This window comes from Enhydra lutris, unplaced genomic scaffold, assembly GCF_002288905.1.
Source record: "Enhydra lutris kenyoni isolate GAN:26980312 unplaced genomic scaffold, ASM228890v2 scaffoldscaffold50, whole genome shotgun sequence".
Classification (NCBI taxonomy): domain Eukaryota; kingdom Metazoa; phylum Chordata; class Mammalia; order Carnivora; family Mustelidae; genus Enhydra; species Enhydra lutris.
Window position 1 is genome coordinate 11,343,880 of NW_019154134.1, and position 25,959 is coordinate 11,369,838.

General features: G+C 37.5%; 1 protein-coding gene across 1 annotated transcript in view; it reads right to left on the minus strand.

Annotated features, from left to right (window-relative positions):
• LOC111156963 (ELOVL fatty acid elongase 7) overlaps nucleotides 1-25,959 on the minus strand; it is a 73,506-nt gene that overhangs the window by 16,147 nt on the left and 31,400 nt on the right. Inside the window, exon 2 of the mRNA XM_022518144.1 lies at nucleotides 9,941-10,038. Coding sequence (XP_022373852.1) covers nucleotides 9,941-10,004 — 64 coding nt within the window. The 5' untranslated portion in view covers nucleotides 10,005-10,038. The remainder of the gene's footprint in view (nucleotides 1-9,940; nucleotides 10,039-25,959) is intronic.

Sequence of the window (25,959 nt, forward strand, 5' to 3'; positions counted from 1 at the left end):
GTAAGTGCACATCCATTTAGCCAAGAAATAACTGACAGCAACCAGCACTTCTTAAAGCAAGCACCTAGATCCTAATGTTGACAGCAGACTTATTCAGTCAATGATCTACTGTCCTTGGGACGGATAAAGGGATATCACCAGGGATAGTGATGGGGCTAGAAAGGGTGGGCTGTTATAACCACAGGCCTCAAAGGGCAAGGGGAAGTAGTGGCTACTAGAACCCAGGAGTCAAATAGAGAAGCCCTCCTGGAGAAGAGCTATGACCTTTAGTGGAGGGACTGGGCCAGCACAAGGCAATTCTGAAAGTAAGTGGCTGGGGAATCAATATCTCATTACCACCCGCCACACTCTCCCTGATCTCCTGGGACTCTCCATTGGCTGAACCCAACCAGAAACCAGAGAGTAGGGGAGCAAGCCCATAATTATAGTCTATACTGGTCATTTCCCAGGGTCCAGCACAGGGTGCAGAATGGATCTGGGGAAAAGAAGACACCTAGCAAAGTTCCACCATGCATTTTATCACCACTGGTAACATTTTAGAGTTTCTCTATTCAGATTTTTTTTTTATACAAAAATACGTCTGTGCTTGCTGTTCCTTAACTTTCTTCTTTCTCCTAAGGAAACTAGGACATTTCCATATATACTGTATCATAGAATCATAGAATTGAAAGGGACCATAGCATCATCTACCTAAAGTATGGGTTCTAGGTGTCCAAAATAGGCTAATCAACCTGAGCACAAAAAAAACAAAATAAAAGGAAACAAAATAAAAAAAACTGTATTAGCCTCACAACCATGTTGAAAGAAATTTACCTGGTCACTGCTCATTCCAGGCCAGGAGAATTACATCAATTAAAAAATTGCAACTCAAGATAAAATGTGATTTGGAAATGAAAAGTACAATACAGGGTATATAGTCAATAATGTTACAATAATACTGTATGGTGACACTTTCATGGTGAGTGTTGAGTAATGTATAGAATTGCTGAATCAGTATCTTGTACCCCTGAAACTAATATAACTTTGTATGTTAATTATTCTTCAATAATGAATTTTTTTAAAGTATTTGAGAAAAAAATATATGCCAAATAAACAGGGGACTTGCAAATACAATAGGTATTCCTGAACAGAAGTAAAATAGAAAAGAAAAACTGAAAAATATTCAAATAAATCATGAAATATTTTTCTGAAAAATGATAATCAAAACTAAATCTTTATATCAAAGTACTTATCATGTATCAGGAAGTAGATACTCATGAATAAGCAAATATAGCTCTATTTATGTAGGTAAAATTCTTGTATTGCAAAGATAAACAAAAATTCTGTAAATATGATGAAAGAAGCAACAAATCTCAAAATGGAAAAATGTCAGACTTATCCCAGAAGTCTCTTAAGATCACTTGACCACGAGAAAAGGATCCAAGTGTATAGAGACTTATAGAAAAATTGATGTAATCTAGCATTCTTAATATATTTAGAATGTTGTTCAAGTAGAAAAGGAAAAAAAATAAAGTCAAAATTGGTATCAATATTTCTAACATGGGCTATTATTTTATTTATTTGACAGAGGTCACAAGTGGGCAGAGAGGCAGGCAGAGAGAGAGGGGGAAGCAGGCTCCCTGCTGAGCAGAGAGCCCGATGTGGGGCTCGATCCTAGGACCCTGGGATCACGACCCAAGCCGAAGGCAGAGGCTTTAACCCACTGAGCCACCCAAGTGCCCCTAACATGGGCTATTTTTATAGGATAAATCATTTGAGTAATTATTTTAATGCCTCAAATATAAAAAGTGACCAAACTAGCAGTTAGAAATACTCTTATGAGGGCGCCTGCGTGGCTCAGTGGGTTGAGCCTCTGCCTTCAGCTCAGGTCATGATCTCAGAGTCCTGGGATCAAGCCCTGAATCGGCAGGGAGCCTGCTTCCCCCTCTCTCTGCGCCTGCCTCTCTGTCTACTTGTGATTTCTCTCTCTGTCAAATAAATAAATAATATCTTAAAAAAAAAAAAGATCTACTCTTTAAAAAAGTACTCTTATGAGGTATGTAGGCAAATATGAATACCGGTTGAATTCTTGACATTGATGTTTTATTTTGGTATGATTATAATATTATGACTATGTTTTAATGTCTGAAGATTTTTTTAAAAGATTTATTTATTTATTTGAGAGAGAGAGAGAGAGAGAGAGAGAGCAAGCATGAGCAAGAGAGGCAGAGAGAGAGAATCTGAAGCAGACTCCATGCTGGGTGTGCAGAGCCCCACGGGTCTCCATCTCATGAGTCTGAGATTATGACCTGAGCTGAAACCAAGAGCTGAATGCTCAACCGACCATGCCACCCCTAAAAATATTCTTAAAGAATGACACAATAAAAAAATAAGATGTGATTAATTCTATAATCTTAAGTAATTCAGGTATAAGTTTACTAAATCGCTTCCTGAAATCAGAGCATTATGAAGGAAGATAGATATGAATAGGTTTCTAGGTATATCTGACTGAAAACTGAGTCCTGACTAATCTGAGGTTGCTAAACACCATCATTTTTGTCAATTGGAAAAGAGGGGTGGGAGGAATACAGCCCTTGCTCATTTCAACTGCTAATGATGTAGCCAATTACCAAAATACTGTGAATACCCTTTCAAGTCTGACATCCCACCCAGTGCAAAAATTTCTCCAATAGACTTCACGGTTGAGGACTCACTTGGCTTCAATTTTATTGCTGCAAAGTTTCACATCTGATACTTGGATATATGGAGGCATGGCTTTAGCTATTAAAGATGATATATTCTATATTTAGATGGGTTTTCATAAAAAATACCAAGAGATGCCCTCTCTTGAAAAAATAAATAAAAAAGCCAAAAGTCAGCTCTAAAAAAGACCCCAAGATATTTAGGAATTTAATATATGATAAAGGAAAACCCATAAACAAGCAGGGAAAGGAGAGATTACTCAGCAAATGTTGACAGGAAAAATGAATACTCGGAAGAAAAACGAGTATGTTCCTTACTTCCTATCCTATACAAACTTGGCCCAATCTATACAATGGAAGCAAGCCATTTAAAACCTGCCCACAGAAGAAGTAGGGTGAGGTTAATGGGAATGCTAAACAAACTCTTTTTCTGTAGGATTTCTTAGTGCTTCGTATTCATTGTGAATTGCCAAGATGAGAATGGTGGTATGCAACATTTCTCAAAACTTATTTGGCCATTCCTCAAACTGATATTGTGTAGAATACCATTTAACACCTTGTGGAACGAACACTGGAACACAGTTTGCTAAAATAAATCTTTAAATTAAGCCATTAAAAATTAGGTAGTGATAAAAAAAATTAGGTAGTGACAGGGGACTATGAGTACACTTACGATCACCGAGTGATATATCAACTGTTGGGTCACTCTATCGTACATGACACTGATATAACCCTATACGTCAATTATACTGGAATTAAAAATTTAAAAAGCAGGTAGTGATGAAGATAAATAGGATCTGATCATTTTAAGATATAGTAAGGAGGCAAAAAACATAAAATGTTATAAATGTTTAAATACAGGGAATGAGAAACAGGTGGAAGTTAAGGAAAAACAGATTTTTGTTTAGGTAATTGTACTATCGCTGAGACTAGGAATGCAGGATATGGAGAAAGACTAGTCAGGGAGCGATGGCTAATGTTTTCAAACATCCTACACTTTGGCCTACCTCTAAAACATGTCTATGGAGACTCCTATAGGCACCTGGAGATTTGAATCTGGAAGCAGGAGAAAGATCTGGGCCAGAGATGTACTATGGGAGATCTTTATCACATGAAAGGTGAACAACAGAGTCATGAAAGTGGCTTAGGAAAGTGGGTAGAGTAAGGAGAGTAAGTGGTTCAAGTCAGAATCTTTAGGACTTAGTCTTTACAGGAGAGATGGTAGATGAGAAAACTGTTAAAAAAAAAAAGAAAAAAGAAAAAAGACCAACGAGTGGCCAGAAAGAGAGAAGGACAACCACAGAAGTGAGCTATTTTGAGGCTAAGGGAAGAGTGAATCTTTGGAAGGAGTCAAAGGATAAAATGAAGCAGAGAGAGAAAGTTAAAATGTAGTCTGAAAAGTAACACTGGCTTTAACAAAAGGAAGTCACCGATGTCTTAGCAGAAACAATTTTAGTAAAGTATCCTGCACAAGACAGAAATTCAACAAAAGTTTGCTGGCATATTCATAAAAACATAAAGTTCTCAAAATTAAATTTCCCCCCCCATATTAAGATTGTCACAGTTTGAAATCAGAACAAGTTTTGAAATCAGCTATCCAGGTACACAGCACTGAAGTCTTCTACTGCTTCTGTTAGTTACCTTTCTTCCCTTCCACATGTTCCCTAGGACATCTGGGTGCCACCTGCAGTTTCAACGGCCAAACAGAGCACAAGCCGTGGGCCGGTAACTCACCAGGGAAGTCACAGTAAATAAAAGTTTGCCACACAAATGGCACAGAATGGAATCAGAACTGCTTCAACTCTGTTGAATTTCTTCTATCAGTGGGTAATCTAAAGTTTGAATATAGGAACATATGAATATGTCTAGTTTTCACTTTCGATGAAATAAGGACTTTCAGCCAGTGCCAAACAAGACCACTGGTAGGATGTTAACTAACATGGTCACCTTTGGATGGTGACAGTATGGATGATTTAAATTTTTTTCTTCTCCTTTTTAAGCAATTTAAAATGTTCCTGTCCTTAGCAGACATCATCGGTATGACTGAAACTGAGGTTTTGTGTGTGTGTGTCTGTAAAGGAATTCCTGAATTAAAGATACATTTTATTTTATTCTTTTATTGACTCAGCAGGGGGAAAAAATATCAAATTACATCATCTTTCTGTTCTTCTTCTGGTAGCCCTATAAAGAAAACAAGCCAGGAAAAGCATGCTGGGTTGGCTCAGGACGGAGGAAAAAAAAAAGCTTAAAAAAAATAATTTTTTCCCATAATTTAATATTTTAAGCATACACCTTCTTTTAAAATCCTATGTGTGACTTTCAAGTACTATAAATTAGAAAATGCTATTGTATCTTTTGGGAAAAGCTGGCTAATTTCATGTTATTTTCATAAAATAGTATATCAAGTCCTTTCGTTTATTTTTAAAACCTATTTTCAGCAAAGCTTTGGAATCAGCTGGCCTGGGTTCTGGAACTGGCTCTTCCACTGACTCATGGGATCTGGAGCCACTGACTTCACTTCTCTGTGTTTACTTTCCTCATCTGTGAATTGGGCATAAAGCAGCATGTATCTCATAGGGGATTTAATGAATAACTATATGTAAAGAGCCCAGCACAACCTAAGGACTCAATAAGCATGCATTGCTACTATGACAGCAGATCTGAATTCTGTCAGGATAGCAGAATTCCCTCTGTAATCAAATTAAATTAAATTAAAAATCAAATTAAAATCAAATTAAATTAAAAATTAAAATCAAATTAAAAATCAAATTAAGAAATTAAAAAAAAATGACCCTGTTCTAACCGCATCAGAATCCTAGGGCATGGGTCCCAGGCATCCACAGATACTGAGGTAACCACAATGAACTGTCAGAGTTAAGAACCAGGGCTTCAGGGCTTCGCCCACCTACACTGGGGGCCTCAGCATCCCTCACTAGGTGCTCTGCAGTTGTCTTTTATATGGTTTCCCTGCATCTGTTCCAATCTGCTACACCTTGTCTTCCATACGACTTCCAAATGCACTTTTTAAAAGTATAGCTCTGCCCAGATTATTCCTCTGCTCACATCAGCTCTCCCTACCGAGCAATGAAATTCAAAGCCTTTACTATGATGTTCATGACTCCGGTCATTGTTAATGACTCTGACAACTGTTCATGTTGCCTGCCTTCTTGCTCAGTAACAGTTATACCTTTCTGAATAGGGAGCCCACTTCTATGTGAGGTAGGAGGACTCCCCTGACAAGATGTCTGCAAGTCACGTGTGGATGGTGACTTGATCTGGGAAGTTGTGCGGAGACTGCTCAAAGCCATTTAAAGTCTGTGATAAAGACTCCCTGTGTGATTCCACAATTTACGAAAGATTTAGGGGTGAAGTGAGCTCTTTTTTTCCCCAGACACAAGAGGCTGAAGGAAGAGTGTGTCATGTACCTCCTACTTGGCATCAGGGTTGGGCGTAAGTGTCATGAGTTGAGCCAAGATGAAATAAGAGGATGGGGAGGCAGGTTGTCTGCAGTCCATACCCTAGTCATTACCGAAGTTCTGACTTACCGCTAGCCTAATGATTCTTTTCTAAGAGTGTTTCCGAGAGAGTACAGGGAAAATAGAAGTGCCACAAAGATAGAATTTTAATGAGCTTTTCCACCAACTACTTGTAAGAGAGTGTTCTCTTCTTAAGTAGCATGTACTAGCTCAAGTACACCCTTTAAAATTCAATGCACCAAGATGAAGACGCTGAGAGGAAAAGCAAACATGTACCTCCAGCACTTTGTGAAGTACCAAAGGTTCAGAATGGCAGCAACTCAACTCACACTCCAACTTCTTGTAAAAAAATCATAACTAGGTTTGAAAAGCCATTATTACTAACCAAACATAAGGAAAGTTGCTTTTGAAACATTAACAAGTTTCCATTTTTCTACAGTCCAAAATGCTACTAGAGCATGACTTCAGAATTTGACATCTCATATCCGGGAATCACAATAAATCCTCTTATAGCTTAGGTATTAATTAACTATATTTAAATTTGGGTAGCTAAGGAATTTTCCACATGAAATAATTATGCATGCCCACTACTTCTCTAACAATCAGGAAACCAATGAATAACAGGTTTCCTGAATGCCACTCAAGAATAGGGCCAAAGCCAAGAATACACTTGAAAATCTTGGCCCTTGATCATGGGTTCAGTCCTTCCCAGGGTAAGCTAAGTAAAACTGGACTAAGATGGCCAGGAGTGATTTCTAATGGCTCTGTGAGATCAATACCACACTAAGCAGAAGCAAAATACCCTCCTGTTATACCTGATAGTGTTCTCACAAACTTATAAATCTAACACAAAGCATTTTAATCCTCTAGGCCCTGATTTTTAAAAAATTACATATATATATATATATATATATATGAATAGACATTTATATATATATATATGAACATTAAAAAGAATTTTTTAATTACAAAAATTTAAATTTAAATCTAATATTTTAATAAATTTTATTTAAATTTTTAAATAAAAACTTAATTAAAATTAAAAAATTTTTAAATAGACATTTTATTTTAAAATTATATATATGCATAGACATAAAAAGCATATGCTATATTAAAAGTATTTTTAGATGACAGTACTCTTTCCATCATCTGTAACAACCACCACCATCTGTGTTTAGATACTTCCTAAGTCATAGAGCACTTTTATGCACATTGTCTGGTAGCTCATAGGTACCATCCTCACCTCTGTTTTGCTGAAAAAGAAATGTCTATTTAACACAGACAATAATTTGTTCAAGACCACCTAGCCAGTCCACGGAAATGGCAGAACTTAAATCTAGGTCTTTTCTTCATACATTCCCATACCTCCTCCCCTCTCTCATGACTTCAGATTAGCATAACCATAGATGTAGCACTGCCTGCCCCTCTCTCTCACTTTCCCTGTACTGTCTGCAATGATTTTTCAGGGGCTCCCTTTGTTTCTCCCTAACCACCTCCAACCCTTTATTATTCCCTTTGCTGACCTAAGATTGCTCAGCTTTTCAATGAAAGTATTCCTAATAAAAAGCAGAGAGTCATCCCATGGATAATAGTGGAAATGGAATTCAGAAGTTATTCATTTAAAAACATTTTATACTTCCAGCTCTATACGGATATTAGTCATCACCTAAATCAGTTTGGCTCCTGAGTTAGGATAGTGATTATCTGACTCTCTTGAGCTACCATATTTGGTATAGTAAAGAGCAAGAGACTTGTGCTTCCAAACAGGTCCATTTCAAAAATGCACCCAAATCTACTTGGCTTCCAAGTTCAAATCATGAAATTTCAGGTAGCAAGGCATACCTCTACTTTGAAAAGTAGTTAAAATATTACTATTTTTAAAATACAAAGACGGTAAAGTCATTAAAACAAGACAAATAATATTTAAATTAAATACTGAATTTATGAGAACTACTATAAACCTTATGAAAGAAGGGGGACATCTAAAGAAATCTATATGTTCTCAGAATCATTACATAAGTTAACAAAACTAAGAAAAAAAGGAAGAAACACAGAAACAGTAATTCTCCATTTCCCTACCAGATTGAAGCTTCACTATTTATGGGATACTGAAAAAACCCTTGGTGCTCTTCCAGGGCAAATATGTTGAGACCTTTTTTAGTGAAATAAAATTGGTCTTTAGCAGACTCCTGAGAAAGATGGCAACCACGACAGAGTGCATCTTTGCTGAAATCTGCCTAAATTGGAAAATAATTCCAGTTGTACTCAATGTCAAGAGGCAGCACTTTTTCTTCCTGAATTTGGAGAACATGTGATTTCTGGTTGATAGGAAGAGCTAGGCCAAAGTGGTGATGCTGGTGAATATGTGTCAAATAATTCACATGTGAAATACCAGAAATCTAATCAAAACCAGGAAACACAGGTTCTCGTCTTTCCTGCCAACAACTTGCCACATTCTCAACAAGGTCACATCTCTGGGCCTCAGTGTCTTTAATGCTAAAATGAGTTAGCTTTGATGATACCACTTTTGATGAGGTCTGCCTCAGCTTTACAATACTCTGATTCCTTGTTTATTTAAAAATCGTTTTACCTTTGTCATATATATACAGATAAGGGGAGGGGCAGGGGGAGAAGGAGAGGGAGAATCTCTTTTTTGTTGTTGTTTTTTTTTTAAATAATTTTATTTTATTTATTTGACAGACCAAGATCACAAGTAGGCAGAGAGTCAGGCAGAGAGAGAGAGAGAGAGAGAGAGAGAGAGAGGGAGGAGGAAGCAGGCTCCCCGCCAAGCAGAGAGCCCGATGCGGGACTCGATCCCAGGACCCTGAGATCATGACCTGAGCCGAAGGCAGAGGCTTTAACCCACTGAGCCACCCAGGCACCCCGGAGAGGGAGAATCTTAAGCTCGCTCTGTGGGGAGCCTAGCACAGACCCCAGTGAGGGGCTCAATCTCACAACCCTGAAATCAAGAGCTGAGCCAAAATGAAGAGCTGGATGCTTAACTGACTGAGCCACGCAGGAGCCCTACCTTTGTTACACTTTTAAAATGTTCTGTGATGGTTGTAAAAGCAACACACATTTGAGTGGTATTAAAAAAAAGACATAGATAAGTAAATAGAAATTACCCATAATCCTATCACATAGAGACAAACGCTCTCACAAAAGTAATGTATGTGGTGTTTTATAACCCGTTCTTCATTTAACATATTTCAACTTGACTTGGCATTAAATGTTCTCCTAGAACATTGATTTTTTTTTTTTTTTTAATGGGCACAGCAAGAAGGCAGACATTTCAGAATTACTTACGGATAAGCCTATGAAAGAGTCCCTGCCCTTTCTGATACAGCCCTGAGGGTGCAGGCCCTCCCATTCAAGAACCAGTATTGTTGCCATTAATTGCTATTTCCTTAGAAGCAAGAGGGCAGAAGCAAGCCTAAGTGCACTGTGCCTCCAAAAATCACTTTTAATGACTGCTGAATTGGAATGTACCATCATCTATTAACCAATTTCCTTCACTGAATATTAAAGCTGGATATTTACAATAATATTTTCATTATTATAAACATCATAGTAAACACTGGTGTAGCTCTATCTTTGTGCATATTTGTAATGAGAACTTTGATACTTCCTCTTTGTTAACTAGTAATAAAAATTAATATTTGAGGTGTTATGAGGTTGTGTTAAGTTGCGGTCTTTCATTCTGTTTCAGAGAGATCCTACTAAATACTGGAATCTAGCATAAAAAGAAAAGATGCGCCTTAGGTACGAAGTTTGGTTACTTACCAGCATCTTTGAGCCAACTATCATACAGAAGCACGGTCCTTGACGTAAGATCACTGAAGGCCATTTTCCACAGGATTTACTGGCTCTTACAATGGGTTCTTCAGTACAAGAAAAAAAAAAATGAGTTTATGATCTATAAATGCAAATAAAGCCAAGTTCTAATAAAACAATATGATAAATGCTAAATATTTAATAGGAATACTTGGCAAAACAACAAACTTGTACGGAAGGTAAATGCATTAGAGAACCACATTAAACCCTGATACAGTGGCAAACATTTAAGATTTTTCATCATTATAAGAACAATGCTTACTTTGCTGAAAAAGGCTAACATTCTGTGTACAAGATAAAAAAAGGAATGAATGATTCTAAGAACGTTCATAAGTGCATCTCCCTTTTACAGCAACAGTGCAGATCAGGAAAAGACTACCTTCCATGGCAATTCTTGAAATAAAAACCGAGTAGAAGAAAGTCAAGCAGATATACAAACATTCCAAGAAGCTACTCTGAACTAGGACTTACAGCTGATCTCCAGGCATAGTAAGGTCTTCCGTATGCCACGTCTTTACAATTTAAGTGGACTATAGGTAGAAAGAAGGAAGGAAGGAAGATCTACAACAGCCAAGGAAAAGCTGCCTCGTTTATCTGGACAGATACATAAGAATAGTTGTAAAAAGAAGTCTTGGGAAGAACGACAAAAAAAAACTAGTGAAAGGAAACTATCCCTATTATATATTAAAAGATAATCTAAATCTTCAACAATTAAAACAATGTGACACCGACACACGAAGAAGCAAACCAGTGGGATACAGCAAAACATCCAGAAATACACCAGATAGGGTTAGGAACTATATTTTGTAAATTCTCAGATGTACACTCTCCCACATATGAACACCTCTGAAATCAGCATACATCTTAAAAATGTATGGTGTGCCATAGAATGAAGTGTATTTGATTCAAAGTCATAGAGTGGGAAGATCAAATAGCTCTGGAGATGGATGGTGGTGATAGTGCACAACAATGTAAATATACTTAATGTCCCAGAACTTCACACTTAAAAATGGTTAAAATGGTAAATTTTACATCATGTACATTTTATCTCAATAAAAAAGAAATTCTTTAGACCTGCAACAGGAAAATTCAAACTTTCTTCTAGCATTCTAAAAGCCATTTTAGAATATAAGCGTATATATACATATATATATATATATATATATATACACACACACACACACACACACACACACACACACACACACACATACACATATACACATACATACATTTATATTTGGAACATAAAATATTTCTTTTTAAGACATATAGTATATGATAAAGGTGGCATCTCAAACCAGTGGACATTGAATTACCAGCAGTTTTTCAAAAAATGGTGTGATACAATGAGATAGACATCTAGGGGTAAAAGTTGGATCCAAACATTATACTATAAACCAAGATAAACTCCAAGTAGATTGAAGATTTAAATAAGAAAAACTGAAAGAAAAAGAAAAAGAAAAACAGAATCATGAAAGTACTAGATGACAACAGAGAGAACACTTTTCTAGTCTTGGAGTGGGAAAGGACTTTCTAACTTTGACTTAAAATACAAAAGACATAAGAGAAGACTAACAAATGTAACCACCTGAAAATCAAGAGGAAAAAATTAAAAAGTAAAAAATGACAAACAGGAAAAAATATGTTCAGTTCACACCACAGACAAATGCTACTCTCCTTAATATATAAAGAGTTCTAAGAAATTGATTAAAAAAAAAAAGACATATAAGACAAGAAAAACATGGGCAAATCTCATAGAAAAGGAAATACAAATAGCTCTTAAACATATGAAAAGTTGTTTACCTTTAATCATAGCAAGAAATTTACACTATTTTATTACAGTGGATGGGCTAAAATCCAAACATTTTTATCAGTCTGACTGGCGCAAATCCAAAAACATGTTGAGAAGACTATGGTAAACTCATACATTGCTGGTGGGAGTACAATAACCCTTGGTAATGCCAATTTGGTAGGAGAAAGTATAAACGCATATATTTTTTTAAGATTTTATTTATTTATTTGAGAGAGAGACAGTGAGAGAGAGCATGAGAGGCAAGAAGGTCAGAGGGAGAAGCAGACTCCCTGTGGAGCTGGTAGCCCGATGTGGGACTCGATCCCTGGACTCCGGGATCATGACCTGAGCTGAAGGCAGTCGCTCAACCAACTGAGCCACCCAGGTGCCCTAAACGCATATTTTTTTTTTAAAGATTCTATTTATTTATTTGACAGATCACAAGTAGGCAGAGAGGCAGGCGAGAGAGAGAGAGAGAGAGAGAGAGAGAGAGGGAAGCAGGCTCCCCGCTGAGCAGAGAGCCTGATGCGGGGCTTGATCCCAGGACCCTGAGATCATGAGTCCCTCCCTGCTGAGGGACACAAAAGGAGCTACAGGAAGGTACCAGCATAGGGATGGAGGTCTATGGTGGAAATGAGGATAGCAGGGTAAGAACAAAACAGCTGACCTTTCTGTGGAAAGCCAAGTCTGCCCGCATAAAGAGGTGGTGGTTTGAAACTTCACCCCTGTACAAAGCAAGGAAGGAGAGAAGGGCAGGGCAAATCAAGCTATTTCATAGAAATCATAATTGCTCATTGGAGAACTGATAAGGGAAACGTGCCTTCAAATGCAGACAGTGTTACAAAGGAGAAGAGCAGAGCCAGCTTAGGAAGCAAAAGGAAAACACACTCAACCCTGACTCATTAGAAGAGGATGGGGGGGCGTGTTCAGTAGTGAGTCAGAACAGGGCATTGGGACCTGAGGCTACATGGTGGTAAAAGGTCTTCAGGTGAAAAGTGTCAGACAGCCTCTCTCTGAGTAATGATGCTGGAAAACCAGAGTTCACATGGAGTCTCGAGAAGAAAAAATGCTGAGATAAGAAGTAAAAATCTCAGGAAGAAATCAAAGACTGCTAGGGAAACCTCCACCTAGATATTAATCTGCAGGTTTCCTGTGTATTCCCCGCCCCGCCTGTTTCCTCCCTGATCCAGTTTCCCCTTCCTTCCCCATCCTCTGTACATAACTGGAAAGAAAGCCTCAAAGAGGTTGTGAGTCTAAGTGTGAACAGAAGGTTTGGGTGCTTGAGTTTGCTCCATCCCAATGGTTTAGTTAGACTGAGGCTGGAAAGGGGATCAGAAACTTTTAAGCACATTAAAATGTGAGGAATGACTATAAAATAATAACTTATTTGTTTAAACCTAGATTTCCCAACCTTGGTTGAACTGACATTTGGGGACAGACAATTGCTAGGTGTGGGAAGCTGTCCTAAGCACTGTAGGATGCTTAGCACCGACCCTGGCCTCCACCCACTAGATGCCAGAACTCCCAAGTTGAGACAACCAAAAAATTTCGAGAAATTGACCAACTGCCAATCCCTAGTTGAGAATCCCTAATTTAAACCAAACTACCAACATTTATTCATCCAGATAAGAGCAGCTGGTTCAAAGTCACTACTTTTGCAATTATACATTTATTTCAGTGATGCTGTCATTCAAAAAAATTTTTGAGCTTTTCTTCACAAAATGATCTTAGAGTTTTTCAGAATGTCATTTAAATAGCTCTAAGGGGGGAAAAAATCTTTGTCTACTACTTCTAGAAGTCAGGTCATAACCGATCATAAATTAAGAATGATTCTTGGGGTGCCTGGATGGCTCAGTCAGTTAAGTGTTTGGCTTTGGCTCAGGTCATGATCTCAGGGTCTGAGCCCCACACTGGGCTCCCTGCTTGGTGGGGAGTCTGCTTCACCCTCTCTCTCTTCCATGCTCTCACTGCCCCTCCCTCCCTCAAATAAATATATAAAATCTTAAAAAAAAAAAAAAAGAATGATTCTGAAGGAAAATGGATGAAGCTGAGTTCCACCTTGTTAAGTGGGGTGAGAAGCACAGCAATGGAGAAACTTTACTCATAATTTCCTACTAACATTTTCAACTTCATAACCTTAAGAGAGTTTAAAAAAAAAAAATCCGGAAACATTTAGAGTCATAGAAATATTAGTGGAATAAATGTATAGTAGCCTGAGATAACTGAGGAAACACTCATTTATATGTATACATTCCAGCATATTAGTTTAAATCTTTTTCTCTATCATCTACTATGAACTCCAATTAAAAGAAAGTGAATTTAGAACCTGAAATAGACTCAGTGAAAAATGATTTCAAATGTCAGATTTTCAATGTTGTTAATTACCATACAGGTATGTGTCAATGTACTACCCACCCCCCCCACACACACACACACTGCAGAAGCAAAAATACATGTTTGACACACCTTCCATACAGGACTTTGCATTTTAAGGTATATATCTGTTTCTTCTTAGGATTTCCTTTATCAATCCCCCCGACTATTTTTTGCCATTTCTATTCCATAGCTAAGTTGTATAAATTGTTTCTGGAATGAAACAGAACAGCAGAAGAGAAACAGAAAGTCTTATCCTGACTTTAGAGTTAGGAAAGCTTAGGCACTTTAGCCATACGGAAGAACCCGAGGACACAAACAAGAGATCTGAGAGGGAACATCTGAGGTTTCTATGTCTTCTAGCATAGAAGAGCAAGTTTTGGGACCGATGAAGGAGGAGTTGGAGGGAAAGCAATTCGTGCCAACCCCAAGGAGAAGGGCAAGAAGCCCTGGCAAGATGCCAGGTAGGATTATGGGAAGAGAGGGCAGGATTGGTCAGGCTCAGCTGCCCAGGTAGAGGGGGAACAGGCAGCTGATGGGGCCTTAGGCTGGCATAGAGAGTTTCTCTTCCTCTAGCATGGAGCAGGAGCCACAGAAACACTTCTGAATATCCTCAACAGACCCAGAAGAATTGCAGAAGAGCTGTAGAAAATGAAGCAGTCGTGTAGCTAGCGACAGCACAGACCTGTGGGGACAAGTAGCCAAAGAGTTGATGGGACCCTGGATGTCTCAGGGAGAGCAATGTTGACCAAGGACATCAAGGACTAAAGGGCTCCTCCTTCCAAGTAACCTGATCTTACATAAGCTTGTTTTAACTTGCTGAGGGGGATGAAGTGAAGGAGTAGCCTATTTAGAACGGCATGAAATAGGTTCCTGCCACCCCCAAAAATAAACCTTTATTAAAAAATAAAAACTGAGCTGTAAAGAAATGAAATTTTGTTCTTACATAGCTGACTTTGTCGGTTGAGGTTTTAAACCATTTACTTTAGGTATGGAATCAGGTCACTACATTTTTTCTCCTTTCCCTATCCCTTATCTCAGTGGTTGCCAGACGTGGTTGAAAATCAAAATTAGCTGGAAAGAAATCTAGATTCAGTTAGTATATTTGGGGAGATTCTGGTGATGGGCCAGGTTTGGGAAACTTTCTCAATGCTGCATAAGCCATTCTGAGACACAACACCCACAACATGAGGAAATGGCATAAAATTCATGACAAAGGATCCAGCTAATGAATGTCACCTGGCTATGATAAGACATCTGGGTCAAGAAGGGCAGTAACAGGAGGTGCAATCAATACTGGTAAGTTTTCTCTGGTGATGCAAAACATCCCATAAGAGATGTGAAATCTGGGAGACCTTTTAGTCAGCACATACACCCAAGATATAAGGAAACCCCCTATTTTTTTTTCAAATTATTTATTTGAGAGAGAGAGAGAGGGAATGAATGAGAGCATGAAAGGGGAGAAGGTCAGAGGGAGAAGCAGATTCCTCGCAGAGCTGGGAGCCTGATGTGGGACTCGATCCCAGGACTCCAAGATCATGACCTGAGCCAAAGACAGTGGCTTAACCAACTGAGCAACCCAGGCACCCCTAACCTTCTATTTTGAGAGCGAAATAAGCTTGAAGTTCCCAAACACCTGGGAAAGGGAAAATCATTGCTACATCTTAGGTCTTAGTAAATTACAGAAAAATCAGAATATAAGTCTTGTCTTTTAGGAAAACAAAACTAACCACAAATATCAAATAAAAAAAAAAAACTATCTAACTTTTTGATTTGCAAATAGGAATGTTATGGTACCAGGGAAGAGATTTTTGTCTGTAAGAGAACACTCAATTTGAAGTGGCTTAAGCAGTAAGAGGATGAGTTCTAGAAAAAGAATCTAAAGGCAGGGAAATGATTCTGAGTTGATTATTATCTCTTTTGTCATTCTGGTGGAAAAAGATAGTGGCAATCATTCCAAAGATCACATTCTCATACACCTTCATCCAGACCAGTAAAGGAGTCTTTTCTTTGTCTCCTTTTTAGGAGCTTCAAAATGCCTTCCCAATGCTCCCCAGAAGCCCTTGACATGTCCCTTCCCAGAGGTACATCCCAAGCCAATATCTAAGTCAAGCGCTGAGAAATGATGGGGACCCCCTTGGTTTCTTTAGGGTAATTGGTACTGTGTTTACCACAACCCCACAGTAACATGGGGAAGCACAGGTCTTCAGAGAGGAAGAGGAGCCTGAAATAAGAGCCAAGAGTGGTTATCCCACAAGGAAGAAAGGGTTTAGCTTTGAGAAACAATGTCTGCTGAAAGTGTGCATTGAATAGATTACTCTGTAGTGACATTTCTAATGTGGATTGAAGCTCTGAGACTGAACCCATCCATCTCAGTGCTGCTTGTCCTGCTGAGAAGTGCTTTGTTTAAGTAAGACGTGGTTACTATGTTAAGCAAGCTTTGCAGTGCCACAGAAGACTTTCTAGTGACTTTTATATATCTGCTATTTAGAATTATCTTGTGCCACAGTCTCTTTGATGATACAGATGACATACTCTAAATTCATAAACACAGGAGAGCATAGGGTTGAACTCAAAAGGGTAATTGTTATGCCACTTCCACGAACTTATGTTTTCCTGACTGGTATACAGCATGTTTAAGTAAAATGGGTCTTTCTCACCCCCAATAACAATGACATGGTAATACATATTAATACTCTATGTGGATAGATTCAGAACTGCTCTTCCATCAAGTTTAAGAGTTGTAATTTCCATGTCAAGCAGGACCTCAAAACAAGTACCATCCACTCCATTCCTTACTATTCCATTATTTCATCTTGATTTCCACTCTTTACTTTCTCTTAATACAGGGACTTTTTAATATTAGATGCCTCTGGAAAATACAACACTATATATGCAAGACCCACCAGACTAATTCAGATTACATTTCTGTTTAGCTTGAGCTCTGCAACTTTATCAGTACTCAAGAGTCTGAGCAAAGAAGCAGGTAAACTTTAGACACTCATTTAACAAATTCAACATTTTACTATGACAAGAAACCAGTGATACTAGCAACAGGCTCCAGCAGGAAATGGAAGTCATGTAAACCTTTAGCACAATGCTAAAGCACGCTATATATTGTGCTTACCTTCAATCTTGTGATAACAGAGGGCTTCCCAATCTAAGTAGACCCATTAGTATCCTTGCCAAGTCTCTGGCCCCAATGCAGCCTTTATCTCTGGAAACACCAAGCAAATTTAGAGAAGACACAGAGAACATTCGGGGTAAATAAAGAAGCTGCTTAAATTATTAGCAGGTGTAAAACTGTGTAAAACTAAGTTCAATGCAGTAGGGAACAGGACAATAAAGACGGGAGCCCTGCCCTCGGCCTCCACATATGGGAAGAGCCTAGAAAATGGGATGAATAACTCTGAGACAAGCATCCAAAAAACTGTACAGATGGGAGTGACCACCAGGACCAACAGGACTTGATTCTCCGTCCCAAGAAGTAAGAGGTACCTCAAGGACACTTTCACTCCTGTTTGTAACCCAAGTCCTAGAACAATGTCTGGAGTAAAACAGACGCTCAAGAAATATCTGCTGAAAGAATTCTGAAATGTGGTAAACACAGAAGAAGAAAAAAGGAAGTCAAGGCAAGGCAAGAGGGCCAGACCAAATACCCGACCCCTTAGGCCTTCTTCTCCACTTTGTTCCAGCAAATGCCATATTCCCCTCATTCATTTTCTCTCCAAATCAAAGGTATGTCACTGTGCAAGGAAGTGCTGAGCAGGATACAATATTATTTTAAAACCAAGACCCCTCCATTCAAATAACTTTCTATTTGGCAGGAAAAAGAAATGCTTACACAGATATCCAAAATGCAAAGCAGAACACAGGGTCAGGCAAACAACTGACAGAGAGTACTACAGCTTCTAGGAATGAAGGCTTACTTCTGGCCCATGTGACCAGGAAGAAAGGCCTGTTGGAGGGGAGGATACATGACCTGAGCTTTGAGAATAAGATTTCAATAGGCAAAAATGCAGGCACCTGACAGAGAGGAGGGACACGTACTGCAAGCAGAGGGATCTCCAAGGGAAAACTCATTCATTTGTTTCCTCAACTAATATTACTGCTTTTTTTTTTCTTTTTACTGGATAGGATCGATCGATTTTTACTTATTAAGGTATAACTGACATACCACATTATGTTAGTTTCAGGTGTACAACATAGTGATTTGATGTTTTTATACATTGTGTGATGGTTACCACAATAAATCTGGTTACCCTCTGTCACCTTAGAAAGTTAATACGATGCTGACTATATTCCCCATGTTGTACACTATATCCCTGCGACTTATTTTATAACTAAAGTTTGTACCCCTTAATCCCCTTCACCCATTTCACCCCCAACTCCCCTCTCTGTGGCAATGACCAATCTTTTTTCTGTATCTGTAAGTCTGCATTTTGTTTTTTAGATTCCACATATAAGTGCTATTATGCAGTATATATTCTTCTGTGTCTTATTTTACTTAGCATAGTACCCTCAAGTTACACACACACACATCATCTTTATCCATTTACCCGTTGATCACTGATGAACACTTTGATTGCTTCCATATCTCAGCCTTTTTTTTTTTTTTACTGGATATGATTTTTTATTGTGCTATAATTGACATACAATATTATATTAGTTTTAGATGTACAACACAGTGATAAGTGAAGCTGCAGTCAACATATATTTTTTGAATTAGTGTTTTTGTTTTCTTCAGATCAATACCTGGTAGAATTGCTGGGTTATATGGTAGCTCTATTTTTAATTTTTTGAGTAACCTCTACTGTTTTCCATAATGGCTAAACCAATTTATGTTCCCACAACAGTACTGAAAGATTTCCTTTTCTTCACATTCTGGCCAATACTTGTTATTTTTTGTCTTTTTGATGACAACCATTCTCATAGGTGTAAGGTGATATCTATTTGGTTTTGATTTACATTTTCTTGATCATTAGTGATGTTGAGCACCTTTTCTTGTGCCTAGTGGCAATTTGTGTGTCTTCTTTGTAAAATGTCTATTCAAATCCTCTGTCCATTTTTAATGGGATTGTTCATTTTTTGTTCAGTTGTATGAGTTCTTTACACACTTTGGATATTTATCTCTTATCAGATATATGATTTGTGAATATCTTCTCTCATTCAGTTGGTTGCCTTTTCATTTTGTTGACAGTTTCTTTCACTCCAAAGAAGTTTTTTTTTGTTTGTTTGTTTTTAAGATTTATATATTTTAGAGGGAGAGAGCCAGGGGAGGGGAAGAGGGAGAAGGAGAAGGGATGCAGACTCAACACTGAGCAAATGCCCAACACGGGGCTCAATCTCAGGACCCCAAGATCACCACCTAAGCCAAAATGAAGAGTTGGATGCTCAACTGACTGAGCCATCCAGGTGCCCCCTGTAGAAGCTTTTTAGTTTGATGTAGTTCTATTTGTTTACTTTTGCTTTTTGTTTTCCCTGCCTTTGGAGTCAGAACCAAAAAACAAAACAAAACATAACTAAGACTGATGTCAAGGAGTTTACTGCCTATATTTTCTTTAGGAGGATTATGGTTTCAAGTCTTATATTGAAGTCTCTAATCCATTTTGAGTTGATTTTTGCATAAGGTTTAAGATAGAGGCCCAGTTTTCCTAACACCATTCATTCACCTTTCCCCATCATATATTCTTGACTCCTTTGAACATACAAGTGTGGGTCTATTTCCGGGCTTTCCATTTTTTATCACTGATCAATGTGTCTGTTTTTATGCCAGTATCATAATGTTTTGATTACTATAGCTTCGTAGTATAGTTTGACATCTGAGCGTGTGATAGTTCTGGCTTTGTTCTTTCTCAAGATTGTTTTGGCTAGTCAAGGTCTTTTGTGGCTCCCTACAAATATAATTATTTGCTCTAGTTTTGTGAAAAATATCACTGGAATTTTGATAGGGACTGCAATGAATCTGGAGATTGCTTTGATAGTATGGACATTTTAACAATATTAATTTTTCCGGGACGCCTGGGTGGCTCAGTGGGTTGGGCCGCTGCCTTCGGCTCGGGTCATGATCCTGGGGTCCTGGGATCGAGTCCCGCATCGGGCTCCTTGCTCGGCAGGGAGCCTGCTTCCTCCTCTCTCTCTGCCTGCCTCTCTGCCTGCTTGTGTGTACTCTCTCTCTCTGACAAATAAATAAAATCTTAAAAAAAAAAAAATATTAATTTTTCCAATCCACAAACACAGGAAACCTTCCATTTCTTTCGTCAATGCCTTATACTTTCCAGTGTACAGATCTTTCATCTACTTGGTCAAATTTATTCCTACATATTTTATTCTTTTTGATGCGATTATAAATGTAATATTTTCTTGATTTCTCTTTCTGATATTTTGTTATCAGTGTACAGAAATGCAACAGGTTTTTGCATATTAAGTTTGTATCCTGAAACTTTACTGAATTCATTGATCACTTCTAATAGTTTTTTAGTGGAGTCTTCAGGGTTTTCTATACACAGTATCATGTCATCTGCAAATGGGGGCAGTTTTACCTTCTCTTTTCCAATTTGGATGCCTTTTATTTTTTGTCTTGATTAGGTGATGTGGCTAGGACTTCTAATACTATGTTGAATAAAAGGGGGATAGTGAGCATCCTTGTCTTGTTACTTACCTTAAAGGAAAAGCCTTCAGCTTTTCACAATTAAGTATGATATTAGCTATAGGTTTTTAATATATGGCCTTTATATACTGGGATATATTCTTTCTATACCCACTTAGTTGAGAGTTTTTATCATAAAAGGATGTTGATTCTGTCAAATGCTTTTTAGTCCATCTACTGAGATTATCATATAATTTTTATTTTTCATTTTGTTAATATGCTGTATAACAGTGATTGTTTTGTGGGTGCTGAACCATCTTTGCGTCCCTGGAGTAAATTCCACTTGATCACAGGGTATGATCATTTTAATTTATTGTTGAATTCAGTTTGCTAATATTTTGTTGCCAATTTTTGCATCTAGGTTTATAAGGGATATTAACCTGCAATTCCTTGTCTGGCTTGGGTATGAGAGTAATGCTGACCTTGTGAAAGGAGTTTGGAAGCCTTCCCTCCTCTTTAATTTTTTGGAAGAGTTAGAGAAGGATAGGTATTAAATCTTCTCTGAATGTTTGGTAGAATTCACCAGTGAAGCTGTCTGGACTTGTGTCTGTTGGAAGGCTTTTGGTTAATGAGTTAATGATTCGATATCCTTACAAGCAATTACTCTATTAAGACTTTCTATTTCTCCCTGTTTCAGTCTTGGAAGACTGTAAATGCCTAGGAATTTATCTCTGTAAGACTATCCAATTTGTTGTGTATAGCATTCATAATAGTCTCATGATCCTTTGTATTTCTACGGTATGAGTTATGACTTCTTTTTCATTTCTGATTTTTTTTTAATTTGCATCCTTTCTTTTTCTCTTGGTGAAGTTCAAGGTTTGTCAATTTTGTTTATCTTTTCAAAGAACCAGCTCTTAGTTCCACTGGCCTTTTGGCTTTTTGTCTCTATTTCATTTATTTCTGCTCTGATCTTTATTATTTCCTTCCTTCTACTAACATTGGACTTGATTTGTTCTTTTTCTACTTCCTTTCAGTATAAAATTAAATTGTTTGAGATTTCTCTTTTTTCTTGAGGTAGGCCTGTATTGCTATGGACTTCCCTCTTAGAACTGCTTTTGCTGTATCCCAAAGTTTTGGTAGGTTGTTCATTCTAGGTGTTTCATTTCTCTTTTAATTTCTATCACTTCGTAGTTGTTCGGGAACATGTGCTTAATCTGTGAGTATTTACAGTTTTCCAGTTTTCTTTTTTTAGAAGATTTTATTTATTTGAGAGAGAGAGAGAGAGAGAGAGCAAGAGAGAGCATGAGTGGGGAGTAGAGGGTCTCTGCAATGAGCAGAGACCCTGACATGGCGCTTGATCCCAACCTGAGCTGAAGGCAGGCGCTCAACTGACTGAGCAACGCAGGAACCCCTCCAGTTTTCTTCTTGTGACTGATTTCTAGTTTCATATCATTGTGGTCAGAAATGATGCTTGATATGATTTTAATCTTGAATTTTCTGAGACTTGTTTTGTGGCTTAACGTGATCTATCCTGGAAGTGTTCCATATGCACTTGAGAAGAATGTGAATTCTGCTGCTTTTGGATGGAATGTTCCATATGTATCTACTAAGTCTACCTGGTCTCATGTGCATTTAAAGCCAATATTTCCTTACTAATTTTCTGTCTAATCTCTCCATTGATCAAGTGGGATGTTAAAATCCCCTGCTATTATTGCATTGCTGTCATTTTCTCCCTTTTGATCTGTTAATATTTGCTTTCTATATCTGGTAATTCTATGTTGGGTGCATATATATCAACCAATTTTCTTAAGAATCTGTTACATGTCAAGCACTGTTTTAGGTGCCAGTGATATAATAGAAAGCAAAACAAAAATCCTGCCTGCATGCTATTATAGAAGAGCTTCTGGTATATTTCCAAAATGTTTGTTAGTCTATTTTGATATTTGATATTCTATTTGATAATATGTAGAATTAAGGAGGGGAACAAAGGAAAGATCAAAACAGGAATGGTAGATTCCAGGGGTGGTACTTGATCATGGAGGCATCAAAAGCCAGAATAAAGAATTTATTCTGGAGTTAGTTCTGTTGATGATGAGGAGTCATTAGAGGTTTCCCAACCAGGGAATGTCTTAACTAAGGTGGTGCTTGGAAAGATTAACTGGGTGGCAGAGTACAGGGCTGGGTAACTGAGGGTGTGGTTCAGAAGGAGGGAAAACAACTGTGCAACTATTGCATCCTATTGGGAAGGATCCAGCATAAACATCACTTCCTCTGAGATGTCATCCTTGATCTAATCAGTCAGGATTAGGTATCTCATGGAGGTGTACTCATAATAAATTGTGACAGCACTTATTGCATCATATTGCAAATGTCTGTTTATTAATTCTTATCTTTCCATCCATCAAAAGGAAAGAAACTGAGCCTCACAATTCCTAGTGCCTAGATTAGTGCCTGGCATGTAGCAGATAATATTTGTGGTATAAGTGAAAAATCAAGTGTTATACATTGAACTGAATCCCCTTAAAATTCGTGTGTTGAAGTCCAAACCATCAGTACATCCAAATGTGATCTTACCTGGAGAAAGAAACTTCACAGAGGGCAAATTAAATATATCCAGAAAAAATTCACACAAAAACCTATATACAAATATTTATGGTGACTTAATTCATAATCACCCCAAACTGTAAACAACCCAAATGTTCTACAGCTAATAAGTGTATGAACAAACTATGGCATATCCTTTCAATGAAATACTACTCAGTAATAAAAACAAAGACTACTGATATTCCAGCATGGATGAATCTAAAATATGCTTATGCTAAGTAAAAATATACCACATACTACAGGATTCCATTTACGATATTCTGAAGAAAGCAAGGCTATAAAGAGGGAACATATTAGTGGTTGCCAGGGAATGGAATTTGGAAGAAGGTGTGAATACAAAACACAACACAAGGAAATGTTTTAGGGTTAGAGAAATAGCTGCATCTTTACTCTGATGGCAGTTACATGACTCTATGAGTCAAAACTCACAGGACTATCAACCAAAAAACAGTGAATTTACACAATGTAAAAAGAGTTAATTTCCTGAATATTAAAAGACTTTAAAATCTCCCAAAAAAGCAAATCGTATGCAAAAGAGAAGAAATTCAGGCTGCATCAGACTTCTCTAAAGCAACATTCAATGATATGTGAATTAATGTAACATTTTAAAAGAAACAAAGTATAACCCAGGAATATTATACCTAACTAGAGATCTTGCTCAAGTACAAACACAGCAGAAATACCTCTTTAAAAAATGGGAGAACTTAGGGAATATAACATCAGCTTTCTTGAAAAAATTATATGGTAACAAAATCAAGCGATTATATAGATGAATCAAAAAATTCAGAAATAGAGAAGCCCTTTTAAAAAGACTGGTTGGGGGTGGGCAGAATCCATTCAAATATGGAAAGAATAACAGGACTACAAAACAAAATATAAATATTATAAATCTCTAAAATATAAAAGGCATAACTATAAATAATGTTTATTGAATGCTTATTATACAGTTGCTTCTTTATGTTTATCAACTCATTTACATTCCCCAACAACTCTATCCTTTTCTACAGATGAGGAAAACCAAGACACAGAGTTGAGTGACCTGGTGGTCTGGTCGCTGAACCTAGGTTCTGCTGAGTCAATTAATATGGCCCAAAATTATGACTGCCTACTAAATTTTTTTAAAAAAGAATAACTCCAACCTTTTCATGTTTTTCCTAATCTTTTTTCATAATTTAAGGGCTCATTTAAGAAACCTGTCTGTGTGGATAAACATTTGTTTGAAGTTCTACAATCTCTTCAGTTTCACTTTAGTTTCTTTTTTGCCTCATAAAGTCATGCAGAATTAAATTGAATATGTTTTTACTTACAGGTAGTGTAAATGACCAACTTTGTAAAAATGTATCTGTTTAGCTGTCCAGCTAGTCAGCCAGAGCCAGCATTTCATCTGCACACATGCCTAGAAAAGATATCTGGAATGATGTTGATATAATAATAATATCTGATAATACTACTACTTCTGTGATTATTATAATACATCTGTGTGGTTGGATTTGAGGTGATTTATTTTTAAAAAAACACATATTTTTCCTTGGGTTTTCTCCCATTGCTTAAATCCTCCAAAATGAATATATACTATTTTATGAGAAAAAGAGGACTTTTCTTTAAAAAATGATATTAAGAAACTGGCAAAATGTTGGTAATTTTTGTGGTAGTACATGGATATTAATTATATATCTCTACTTTTCTGTATATCTAAGAGTTCCACTTTAAAATATTTTTTAAAAAGAAAGAAAAGAGGGGCACCTGGGTGGCATAGTCAGTTAAGCAATGTCTCTTGGTTTCAGTTCAGGTCATAATCTCAAGGTTGTGGGATTGAGTCACATGACAGGCTCTGGGCTGGGTGCAGAGTCTGCCTGAGATTCTCTCCCTCTGCCCCTCCCCACCCCTCTCTCAAATAAATAAATAAACCTAAGGAAGGAAGGAAGGAAGGAAGGGAGGGACGGAGGGAGAAAGAAAGATAGGCAAAGCAAAGAATGTTAAACCAACAGCTAGTATCGGTAGTGTGCAAGAAGCCACAAAGGAAAACTAGTTTTCCAGTGTGAGAACAGTTAAAATGAATTAAAATGAAGAAAAAAAACTAATGAATTCTGAAACTAGCACAAAATTTGGAAATTTTTAAGTATACTGCACAGTTGAGTGGTAAAATCAAATGTAGGTCTCTAAGTGTTAAGGAGAAACTGAAACTAGTTAGCATAAATATACATAAATTTTATCCTTGAGGAAGGTTTAAGCTGGAGGGACCCCCAAGAGTTGGTCCAGTTGTGAAGACTGAAGCTCTGAAAATTTTTCCAAAGAAGAGTTGGGTTCATCTCTCAGGTCAAATAACTTCTGGGCTCTCTCCCACCCTATGCTGCTATTACTCCAGCTATTTATTTATAGGAGGAGGAAGATATAAGGTGGTAGAGTGAAAAATTTATTTCAAACACAAAAATATCCTGAATACATTTGTAGGACCAGGAAAAGTTGGCGGTAGAAGAAAGGCTGGAATTGTGTGAATATGCGTGTATATGTATAAGATGAGAATTCAGACCTCACAGGAAGAAAGAACAAAGTGGATAAAAAGGAAACTACAGCCCCAAGTGAAGATGCACTGGCCACATTCGCATG